The 12430-nt window shown below is 63.5% G+C and overlaps 1 protein-coding gene across 3 annotated transcripts in view; it reads right to left on the minus strand.

Annotated features, from left to right (window-relative positions):
• LOC116957023 (1-phosphatidylinositol 4,5-bisphosphate phosphodiesterase gamma-1-like) overlaps nt 1-12430 on the minus strand; it is a 122226-nt gene that overhangs the window by 21754 nt on the left and 88042 nt on the right. For 2 of the 3 annotated variants that reach the window (XM_076055134.1, XM_076055133.1), the window contains 8 exons: nt 11483-11666; nt 10819-10911; nt 10127-10230; nt 8487-8577; nt 7710-7776; nt 6868-7022; nt 5023-5113; nt 2399-2614 (listed from right to left, as the gene is read on the minus strand). In XM_076055134.1, the coding sequence (XP_075911249.1) occupies nt 2399-2614; nt 5023-5113; nt 6868-7022; nt 7710-7776; nt 8487-8577; nt 10127-10230; nt 10819-10911; nt 11483-11666 (1001 nt within the window). The remainder of the gene's footprint in view (nt 1-2398; nt 2615-5022; nt 5114-6867; nt 7023-7709; nt 7777-8486; nt 8578-10126; nt 10231-10818; nt 10912-11482; nt 11667-12430) is intronic. The other variant, XM_076055132.1, reaches the window with a different exon arrangement.

Here is a 12430-nt window from a genome sequence, read left to right on the forward strand (position 1 = left end):
ATCAGATAACTGAGACCAGGCCACTTTAGGTTGGAATGGGGTCCTGGGTGTACACCCACCACCGGAGTGGAAGAATGGCAGGCGCATCTTACAGATGACTAGTCGATGGTCAGAGGGCAGATCAGCTCCACGGTAGGTCCTGGTGTCAAGGACATGGGCTCGCATTCGCTGGTCCGTCACTATGTAGTCCAGCAGATGTTCTTGCTTGGACCCGGCATGCATCCATGATGTTGTGTGGATGCGCCGATGCCGGAACAGCGTGTTGGTAATTACAAGCCCATGGGCTGCACAAAAATCTAGCAGCCTCCTACCGTTGTTATTGAGCTGATCTGGCCCATGCCCTCCAATCACTCCAGACCAGGTGCCAGTATCATGACCAACTCGGGCATTGAAGTCACCCAACATGATGACTCTATCCCGAGGGGCCACTTTAGCCAGCACCTGTGACAGGAGGTCATAGAAGGCATCTGACTCATCGGCTTTGCCTGCATCCCTCCACGGATGTTCATCTTCGGTGGGGGCATAAGTAACCACGACCACCATTCCTCGCCTCCGGTTGATGGGAAGGCGAGCCCAAAGTAGCCTGGGGCTTACAGCTTCCCACACCTCACCGCCACGCTCCCACGCCCCCTTCATTCTTTTGTTCAAAAGAAGACCCACACCCTGTTGTTTGGCAGTCTGCTGCCCCGAGTAGAGGACTGTCCACCCCTCATGGTGACAGGAGCCAGAGCCGGTCCACCGGACCTCCTGGCCCATGCCCTCCGGCAAAACAACCCCCTACCTCCTCGCGGTGCCGGACGGGCAACTCTGTCGTGGATAGCGCTGTGGGGGGAGATCCAATTTTGATTGGCTCCTCCCCTTATGGCATATGTGTCCACCACAGGGGCTAAACGGGGGCTCTGGACGGGTGCGAGGGGCTGGTAACCCCTCCACCTTCAATTAATTACCACGAAACTACGAATTAAACCGTTACACACACACACCATCACACACACACACACACACCGTCACACACACCGTCACACACACCATCACACCGTCACACACACACACCGTCACACACACCATCACACACACCATTACACACACACACCATCACACACACACCGTCACACACACACCGGCACACACACTCACACCGTCACACACACCATCACACACACACACACACACCGTCACACACACCGTCACACACACTCACACCGTCACACACACCATCACACACACCATCACACACACACTCACACCGTCACACACACACTCACACCGTCACACACACTCACACCGTCACACACTCACCGTCACACACACCATCACACACACACCGTCACACACACACTATCTATTACACACACACACTGTCACACGTACACACAACAACAACCGCCATTCACCACTTAAGTGGCAGTGACGTCACCACGACGCTTGTGCCAGGCCATTTGCACCTTGAGGCCACGTGAAGTGTCTAACGCCCGCTGGCAGGAGGTCACGCGGCAGACCCAGCACGACCACCACCACGACCACCACCACCACCACCACGACCACCACCACGACCACCACCACCACGACCACCACCACCACGACCACCACCACGACCACCACCACGACCACCACCACGACCACCACCACCACCACGACCACGACCACCACCACGACCACCACCATGACCACCACGACCACCACGACCACCGACCACGACCACCAACCACGACCACCAACCACGACCACCACCACCACCACGACCACCACCACGACCACCACCATGACCACCACGACCACCACCACGACCACCACCACGACCACCAGCACGACCACCACCACCACAATCACCACCACGACCTCCAACGACGACCACAACCGTGACCACCACCACCACGACCACCACCACGACCACCACGACCACCACCACCACGACCACCACCATGACCACCACCACCACCACCACGACCACCACCACGACCACCACCACCACGACCACCAACCACGACCACCACCAACCACGACCACCACCACGACCTCCAACCACGACCACAACCGTGACCACCCCCACAATCACCACCACGACCACCGACCACGACCACTAACCACCACCACCACCACCACGACCACCAACCACGACCACCACCACCACCACCACGACCACCACCACGACCACCACCACGACCACCACCACGACCACCACCACGACCACCACCATGACCACCACCACCACCACCATGACCACCACCACCACCACCACGACCACCACCACGACCACCACCACCACCACGACCACCACCACGACCACCACCATGACCACCACGACCACCACCACCACCACCACCACCACCACGACCACCACGACCACCACCACCACCACCAAAAACCACCGCAGCATGAGCCGCCGCCGCCGCCTCACCAGGCGTCTGGTAGTTGAGAGCCACCATCTGCGTGCCGCACGCCCACAGGGCCAGCGGGTCGTAGTTGGAGGAGTCGATGCGCTGCCCCTTGGGGTAGACGCGGCTCAGCTGGCGCCGGTTGTGCTCCACGAGCGGCCGCGCCGCGCCGCGCCGGCAGTACTTCTCCGCCTTCGTCTCCGGCAGGGACGACATCTCCCGGCAGCTCAGCTTGGGGCCTGGCCGGTGGGCGGGGGGGGTGGGGTGCGGGGGAAGGGGAGGGGGGTGGAGGGGGGGTGGGGTGGTGGGGGGGGGCGGGGGGAGACGATGTGGAGTTAGTGGGGTGGGGTGGGTAGGTGGGGTGGGGTGGGGTGGGTTGGGTGGGGTGGGTGGGTTGGGTGGGTGGGGTGGGGTGGGTGGGGTGGGTGGGGTGGGTGGGTGGGGTGGGTGGTGTGCATGGAGTGGGTGGAGTGGGTGGGGTGGGGTGGGTGGGGTGGGTGGAGTGGGTGGAGTGGGTGGAGTGGGTTGGGTGGGTGGAGTGGGTGGAGTGGGTTGGGTGGGTGGAGTGGGTGGAGTGGGTGGGGTGGGTGGAGTGGGTGGAGTGGGTTGGGTGGTGTGCATGGAGTGGGTGGAGTGGGTGGAGTGGGTGGAGTGGGTGGAGCGGGATGGGTTGGGTAGAGTGAGTGCGGTGGGTGGGGTGGGTGGGGTGGGTGGAGTGGGTGGAGTGGGTGGGGTGGGTGGAGTGGGTTGGGTGGGTGGAGTGGGTGGGGATGGGGTGGGGTGGGGTGGGTAGGGTGGGTAGAGTGGGTGGTGTGGGTGGGGTGTGGTGGATTGGGTGGGTGGGGTGGGTTGGGTGGGGATGGGGTGGGGTGGGGTGGGTGGAGTGGGTTGAGTGGGTGGAGTGGGTTGGGTGGTGTGCATGGAGTGGGTGGAGTGGGTGGGGTGGGTGGTGTGGGTGGAGTGGGTTGGGTGGTGTGCATGGAGTGGGTGGAGTGGGTGGAGTGGGTGGAGTGGGTGGGGTGGGTGGAGTGGGATGGGTTGGGTAGAGTGAGTGCGGTGGGTGGGGTGGGTGGGTGGGGTGGGTGGGTGGGGTGGGTGGGGTGGGTGGAGTGGGTGGTGTGGGTGGGGTGTGGTGGATTGGGTGGGTGGGGTGGGTGGGTTGGGTGGGGATGGGGTGGGGTGGGGTGGGTGGAGTGGGTGGAGTGGGTGGAGTGGGTTGGGTGGTGTGCATGGAGTGGGTGGAGTGGGTGGGGTGGGTGGTGTGGGTGGAGTTGGTTGGGTGGTGTGCATGGAGTGGGTGGAGTGGGTGGAGTGGGTGGAGTGGGTGGGGTGGGTGGAGTGGGATGGGTTGGGTAGAGTGAGTGCGGTGGGGTGGGTGGGGGGTGGGGTGGGTGGGTGGGTGGGTGGGGTGGGTGGAGTGGGTGGGTGGGTGGGGTGTGGTGGATTGGGTGGGTGGGGTGGGTGGGTTGGGTGGGGATGGGGTGGGGTGGGGTGGGTGGAGTGGGTGGAGTGGGTGGAGTGGGTTGGGTGGTGTGCATGGAGTGGGTGGAGTGGGTGGGGTGGGTGGTGTGGGTGGAGTGGGTTGGGTGGTGTGCATGGAGTGGGTGGAGTGGGTGGAGTGGGTGGAGTGGGTGGGGTGGGTGGAGTGGGATGGGTTGGGTAGAGTGAGTGCGGTGGGTGGGGTGGGTGGGTGGGGTGGGTGGGTGGGGTGGGTGGGGTGGGTGGGTGGGTGGGTGGGTGGGTGGGGTGGGTGGGTGGTGGGGGTGGGGTGGGTGGGTGGGTGGTGGGTGGTGGAGTGGAGTGGGTGGAGTGGGTGGGGTGGGTGGAGTGGGTGGAGTGGGTTGGGTGGTGTGCATGGAGTGGGTGGAGTGGGTTGAGTGGGTGGGGTGGGTGGAGCGGGATGGGTTGGGTAGAGTGAGTGTGCGGTGGGTGGGGTGGGGTGGGTGGGGGGGTGGAGTGGGTGTGGGGTGGGGGGGAGTGGGTGGGTGGGTGGGTTGGGTGGGTGGAGTGGGTGGGGTGGGTGGGGTGGGTGGTGGGGTAGGGTTGGGTAGAGTGAGTGCGGTGGGTGGGTGGGTGGGTGGGGGGTGGGGTGGGTGGAGTGGGTGGGGTGGGTGGAGTGGGTGGGGTGGGTGGAGTGGGTTGGGTGGGTGGAGTGGGTGGGGTGGGTGGAGCGGGGTGAGTGGAGTGGGTGGAGTGGGTGGGGTGGGTTGAGCGAGCGGGCAGCTGAGCGAGCGGGCCGGCGAGCGGGTGAGTGAGTGGGTGAGTGAGCGGGTGAGTGAGCGGGTGAGTGAGCGAGTGAGTGAGTGAGCGGGTGAGTGAGCTAGTGAGTGAGTGAGTGAGCGGGTGAGTGAGCGAGTGAGTGAACGGGTGAGTGACTGAGTGGGTGAGTGAGCGGGTGAGTGAGTGAGTGGGTGAGTGAGCGGGTGAGTGAGCGGGTGAGTAAGTGAGTGAGTGAGCGGGTGAGTGAGCAGGTGAGTGAGTGAGCAAGTGAGTGAGCGGGTGAGTGAGTGGGTGAGTGAGCGGGTGAGTGAGTGGGTGAGTGAGCGGGTGAGTGAGCGGGTGGGTGAGTGAGTGAGTGAGTGAGCGGGTGAGTGAGCGGGTGAGTGAGTGAGCGGGTGAGTGAGCGGGTGAGTGAGTGAGCGGGCACCTTCGAAGGGCACGGGGCGGCAGTAAATGACGAGCTCGGAGATCTCGGAGGCGACTCGTTTCCTCTTCTCCTCCTCGGTGCGCTTGGAGCTCTGCGGCGGTGGTGGTGGTGGTTAACGCACACTCACTCAGTCAGTCACTCAGTCATTCACTCACTCACACCCACTCACTCACTCAGTCATTCACTCACTCACTCAGTCACTCACTCACTCACTCACCCCACTCACTCACTCACCCACTCACTCACTCACCCACTCACTCACTCACTCACCCACTCACTCACTCACCCACTCACTCACCCACTCAGTCATTCACTCACTCAACCCACTCAGCCATTCACTCACTCAGTCAGTCAGTCAGTCAGTCACTCACTCCTCAGTCAGTCAGTCAGTCATCATCACTCACCCACTCACTCACCCACTCACTCACTCACTCACCCACTCACTCACCCACTCACTCACCCACTCACCCACTGACTCACTCACCACTCACTTACCCACTCACTCACCCACTCACTCACTTACCCACTCACTCACTCACCCACTCAGTCATTCACTCACTCACTCACCCACTCACTCACTCATTCACTCACTCACTCACCCACTCACTCACCCACACGCACACCCATTCACTCACTCAATCACTCACCCACACACTCACTCAGTCAGTCACCCCTCACTCACTCACACCCACTCACTCACTCAGTCATTCACTCACTCACTCACACCCACTCACCACCTCACCCACCCACCCACTTACATGCGCACCACTCACCCACCCACCCACTCACCCACCCACCCACCACCTCACTCCCCACCACCACCCCCACCACTCACTCACCACCCACTCACTCACTCACCCACTCACCCACCCACCCACTCCACCCACTCACCCACCCACCCCACCCACCCCAGCCCACTCACCACCCACCCACTCACTCCCACTCACCCACTCACTCACTCACCACTCACTCACTCACCCACCCCACCCCACCCACTCACTCACTCACCACCCACCCACCCACTCACTCACCCACCCACTCACTCACTCACCCACCCACTCACTCACTCACCCACTCACTCACTCACCCACCCACTCACTCACCCACCCACTAACTCACTCACTCACTCACCCACTCACTCACTCACTCACCCACTCGCTCACCCACTCACTCACTCACCCACTCGCTCACCCACTCACTCACCCACTCACTCACTCACTCACCCACACGCACACCCACTCACTCACCCGCACACTCACAATCACTCACCCACTCACTCACTCACCCACTCACTCACCCACTCACCCACATGCACACACCCACTCACTCACCCACTCACTCACCCATTCACTCACTCACCCACACGTACGCACACACACACACTCACTCACCCACTCACTCACTCACCCATTCACTCACCCACTCACTCACTCACCCACACGCACATCCACCCACCCACTCACTCACCCACACACACACCCACCCACCCACCGACTCACCCACCCACACACACACACTCACCCAACCACTCACCCACACTCACCCACCCACTCATCCACACACACACCCACACACACACCCACTCACTGACCCACTCACTTACCCACTCACTCACCCACTCACCCACACGCACACTCACTCACGCACACTCACTCACCCACCCACTCACTCACACACTCACCCACTCACTCACCCACTCACCCACTCACCCACTCACCCACCCACACTCACCCACTCACTCACCCCACACGCACACACTCACCCACTCACCCACCCACTCACTCACCCACCCACCCACTCACCCACCCACCCCACCCCACCCCCCCACCCCACCCACACACTCACCCGTGTGCCCGCCACCTGCTTGGCCTGTACAATCTTGGTCATCCAGTCGCTGAGCTCCTTCTCATCGGGGGCCGCCACGTCCAGCGAGGCCGTGCTGCCCCCCGACATGAGGGCAAACACCCAGCGCTGCCCTCCCTTGCCTTGTGTGAGGGCAGCTGTGCACACAGACAAAGGTCCCCCGTGTAGCCTCTAACAGAACGTGGCAAGTGCTGTTAGCGAGTAGCAACAGCGGTGCCCTATAGACATGAGGGCAGACACCCAGCGGTGCCCCTCCCTTGCCTTGCGTGAGGGCAGCTGCGCACACAGACAAAGGTCCCCCGTGTAGCCTCCAATAGCCTGTGGGGCAAGTGCTGTTAGTAGTCGCCAGTAGTGGCGAGTAGCAGGACCGGTTCAGTTAGACTCCCCTCGCCATCACCACCACGACCACCACGACCACCGCGACCACCACCCACACCACACCACCACCGCCATCACCACCGCCACCACCTCCACCAACTCCACCGCCACCACCACCATCACCGCCGCCACCACCACCATCACCGCCGCGACCACCACGACCACCACCTCTTCCACCCCCACCGCCACCCCCACCACCACCACCCCCACCACCCACACCAAACCACCACCGCCACCACCGCCACCACCGCCACCACCACCACCGCCACCACCACCACCACCGCCACCCTCACCACCACCACCCCCACCACCCACACCACACCACCACCGCCACCACCACCGCCACCACCACCACCACCACCGCCACCCTCACCACCCTCACCACCCACACCACACCACCACTGCCACCCCCACCGCCACCCTCACCACCACCGCCTGCTACTCACCGACTGTGCACGATTTGAGGTCGATGGTTCCCTTCTGCAGGGAGCCCAGGGGGCTGCTGTCGACTCCCTGGCAATGACAAAGACAAAGATCCCCCACCCCCAGTATAGTCTCTAACAGACTGTCGGGGCAAGTGCTGATAGCGAACAGCAGCAGCAGCAGCCTATCAGAATCAGATCGAAGCCATCACCTCCTGCGGACCAGGCGAGGTAGTCAACATCTCCTAGCCACCGTGATGATGATGATGATGAGAGAGACGCGGACTCCAAATATACAGCAGCAGGCGTTGATAGGGGTCAGGATTGAACCCACGACCTCCTGTATACCAGGCGAGGTGGTCAACATCTCCTAGCCACCGTGATGATGAGAGAGAGATGAAAACTCCAAATCGAACGACTCAAAATACACAGCATCAGGCAGAGTCAGGGTCACGGGATCGAACCCACGACCTCCTGCGTACCAGGCGAGGTGGTCAACATCTCTCATAGCCACCGTGGGAAAGTGAAAGTGGGCGAAGTATGCCGGGTGGGGTGGGGTGTGTGGTGGGGTGGGGTGTGGTGGGGTGTGGTGTGGTGGGTTGTCGTGTGGTGGGGTGTGGTGTGGTGGGGTGTGGTGTGTTGGGGTGTGGTGGGGTGTGGTGTGGTGGGGTGTGGTGTGCTGGGGTGTGGTGGGGTGTGGTGTGGTGGGGTGTGGTGTGTTGGGGTGTGGTGGGGTGTGGTGTGGTGGGTTGTCGTGTGGTGTGGTGTGGTGGGGTGTGGTGTGGTGTGGTGGGTGGGCACCTCGGCCTCCTGAGGTTGTGGGATGGACATCTCCTCCACGTAGTTTGCCGGGAACCAGTGCCGCTTCTTGCCGCCGTGGTCACCGCACCACCTGAGCCACACGGAGATTCGGCGGCGGTGAGAGAGAGAGGGGGGAGAAGGTGAGGGGGGGGGGGAGGAGGGTGAGCGAGTGGGTGAGGAGCGAGTGGGTGAGGAGCGAGTGGATGAGGAGCGGGTGGGTGAGGAGCGAGTGGGGGAATGAGCGAACGAGCGAGTGGGTGAGGAGCGAGTGGGTGAGGAGCGGGTGAGCGAACGAGCGGGTGAGGAGCGAGCGAATGAGCGAGTGGGTGAGGAGCGAGTGGGTGAGGAGCGAGTGTGGGAATGAGCGAACGAGCGAGTGGGTGAGGAGCGAGTGGGTGAGGAGCGGGTGAGCGAACGAGCGGGTGAGGAGCGAGCGAATGAGCGAGTGGGTGAGGAGCGAGTGGGTGAGGAGCGAGTGGGTGAGGAGCGAGTGAGGGAACGAGCGAACGAGCGAGTGGGTGAGGAGCGAGTGGGTGAGGAGCGGGTGAGCGAACGAGCAGGTGAGGAGCGAGCAAACGAGAGAGTGGGTGAGGAGCGGGCGAGCGAACGAGCGGGTGAGGAGCGAGCGAATGAGCGAGTGGGTGAGGAGCGAGCGAGTGAATGAGTGGGTGAGGAGCGAGCGAGTGAGGAGCGAGTGGGTGAGGAGCGAGCGAGTGAATGAGTGGGTGAGGAGCGAGTGGGTGAATGAGTGGGTGAGGACCGAGCGGGTGAGGAGCGAGTGGGTGAGGAGCGAGTGGATGAGGAGCGGGTGGGTGAGGAGCGAGTGGGGGAATGAGTGAACGAGCGAGTGGGTGAGGAGCGAGTGGGTGAGGAGCGAGTGGGGGAATGAGCGAACGAGCGAGTGGGTGAGGAGCGAGTGGGTGAGGAGCGGGTGAGCGAACGAGCGGGTGAGGAGCGAGCGAATGAGCGAGTGGGTGAGGAGCGAGTGGGTGAGGAGCGAGTGGGGGAATGAGCGAACGAGCGAGTGGGTGAGGAGCGAGTGGGTGAGGAGCGGGTGAGCGAACGAGCGGGTGAGGAGCGAGCGAATGAGCGAGTGGGTGAGGAGCGAGTGGGTGAGGAGCGAGTGGGTGAGGAGCGAGTGGGTGAGGAGCGGGTGAGCGAACGAGCGGGTGAGGAGCGAGCGAATGAGCGAGTGGGTGAGGAGCGAGTGGGTGAGGAGCGAGTGGGTGAGGAGCGAGTGAGGGAACGAGCGAACGAGCGAGTGGGTGAGGAGCGAGTGGGTGAGGAGCGGGTGAGCGAACGAGCAGGTGAGGAGCGAGCGAATGAGAGTGGGTGAGGAGCGGGCGAGCGAACGAGCGGGTGAGGAGCGAGCGAATGAGCGAGTGGGTGAGGAGCGAGCGAGTGAATGAGTGGGTGAGGAGCGAGCGAGTGAGGAGCGAGTGGGTGAGGAGCGAGCGAGTGAATGAGTGGGTGAGGAGCGAGTGGGTGAATGAGTGGGTGAGGACCGAGCGGGTGAGGAGCGAGTGGGTGAGGAGCGAGTGAATGAGTGGGTGAGGAGCGAGTGGGTGGGGAGCGAGTGGGTGAATGAGCGGGTGAGCAGCGAGCGGGTGAGGAGCGAGCGGGTGAGGAGCGAGCCTCACCAGCCACCGTCCTGCTTGTCCACGTTGTAGATGACGGAGTTCTTGACGAAGGAGAGTTCATCGTCACGGTGAGCCCTGTAGTCGTACAGCGCCTTCACGGAGCACTGTCGGTAACCACCACACCACCACGTTCACCACCACCGTCACCACCACCACCTTTCTCATCACCACCACCTTCATCATCATCACCACCACCACCATCATCATTACCTCCACACTACCACCGTCACCACCACCTTTCTCATCACCACCACCACCACAGCCACCACCACAGCCACCACCACAGCCACCACCACTGCCACCACCACCGCCACCACCACAGACACCACCGCCACAGACACCACCACCACAGCCACCACCACCACCGCCACCACCACAGCCACCACCGCCACCACCACCATCATCATTACCACCACACTACCACCGTCACCATCACCACCACCACCACCGCCACCACCACACTACCACCATCACCACCACCATCATCAGCACCACCACCACCACCGTCACCACCATCACCACCACCGTCACCACCGTCACAACCACCATCACCGTCACCATCATCATCGTCACGGTGAGGGGAGTGGGTGGGTTGGGGGGATAGCAACCGTGGTACAGGTGGCTGTTGCGTGGTGGGTGGGTGGTGGGTGGTGGTGGGTGGGTGGTGGTGGGGGCGACCGTGGTGCCAGAACCTTGGAGGAGGCCACCTTGGAGGGAGGCATCTGGTTGGGCTCCACGTAGAGGTGGCTGTTGCCGATGCCGTAGAGGGCGTTGTAATCCGGGTCCTGCACGGTAGGGGGTGGGTGGTGAGGGGTGGGTGGGTTAGTGGGTGGTGAGGGGTGGGTGGGTTGTGGGTGGTGGGTGGGTGGGTGGGTGGAGGAGGGGCCGGGGCATGGACCGGGGCACGGACCCGGGGCACGGCCCGGGGCACGGCCCGGGGCACGGCCAGGGGCACGGTCAGGGGCACGGTCAGGGGCACGGTCAGGGGCACGGCCAGGGGCACGGCCCCGGGCACGGCCAGGGGCACGGTCAGGGGCACGGTCAGGGGCACGGCCCGGGGCATGGCCAGGGGCACGGCCAGGGGCACGGCCAGGGGCACGGCCCAGGGCACGGCCAGGGGCACGGTCAGGGGCACGGTCAGGGGCACGGCCCGGGGCACGGCCAGGGGCACGGCCTGGGGCACGGCCCCGGGGCACGGCCAGGGGCACGGCCTGGGGCACGGCCAGGGGCACGGCCAGGGGCACGGCCAGGGGCACGGTCAGGGGCACGGTCAGGGGCACGGCCCGGGGCACGGCCAGGGGCACGGCCAGGGGCACGGCCAGGGGCACGGCCCCGTTGCCTGTCGGCGTCACTCACGTCGGTGCCGAGCTTGTGCAGCGTGTCCTCGTTGACGGGGTACCGCAGGCGCATCTTGCGGTAGAGCGGCCGCCGCTCGTAGTAGCACACCAGCTCCAGCAGGCTCTCAAACTCGGCCGAGCTGCCCAGCATGAAGAGGCGGCCCTCCCGCTGAATGCGGCAGTGCTTGATCTTGCCCTCGGCGCTGGCGGCGGCGCGGGTGGCGTGTGCGGCGGGGGTGGCGGCGACGTGGTGTGCGTGGTGTGTGTGGTGTCGGTGAGTGGTGTGTGTTGGTGTGTGGGGTGGGGGTTGTGTGTGTGTGTGGTGTGTGTGGTGTGTGTCGTGTGGTGTGTGTGTGGGGTGTGTGGTGTGTGGGTGTGTGTGTGTGGGGTGTGTGTGGTGTGTGTCGTGTGGTGTGTGTTGGTGTGTGGGGTGGCGTGTGTGTGTGTGGTGTGTGTGTGTGGGTGTGTGTGGTGTGTGGGTGTGTGTGGTGTGTGTCGCGTGGTGTGTGTTGGTGTGTGGGGTGGCGTGTGGTGTGTGTGGTGTCGGTGAGTGGTGTGTGTGGTGTGTGGGTGGGGTGTGTGTGGTGTGTGTCGTGTGGTGTGTAGTGTGTGTGGTGTGTGTGGTGTGTGTGTGGGGTGTGGGTGTATGGTGTGTGTGTCGTGTGGTGTGTGTGGTGTGTGGGTGTGTGTGGTGTGTGTCGCGTGGTGTGTGTTGGTGTGTGGGGTGGCGTGTGGTGTGTGTGGTGTCGGTGAGTGGTGTGTTGGTGTGTGGTGTGTGGGTGTGTGTGTGGTGTGTGTCGTGTGTGGGGTGGGGAAGGGGTGGGGTGGAGAGGTGAGTGAGTGTGTACAAGTGAGTGTGTGTACAGGTGAGTGTACAGGTGAGTGTGTATACAGGTGAGTGTACAGGTGAGTGTGTATACAGGTGAGTGTGTGTACAGGTGAGTGTACAGGTGACGTGGACCCCCTA

Source organism: Petromyzon marinus, chromosome 69 (assembly GCF_048934315.1).
Source record: "Petromyzon marinus isolate PM22_M1 ecotype Great Lakes invasive population chromosome 69, UKy_Petmar_22M1.pri1.0, whole genome shotgun sequence".
NCBI lineage: Eukaryota > Metazoa > Chordata > Hyperoartia > Petromyzontiformes > Petromyzontidae > Petromyzon > Petromyzon marinus.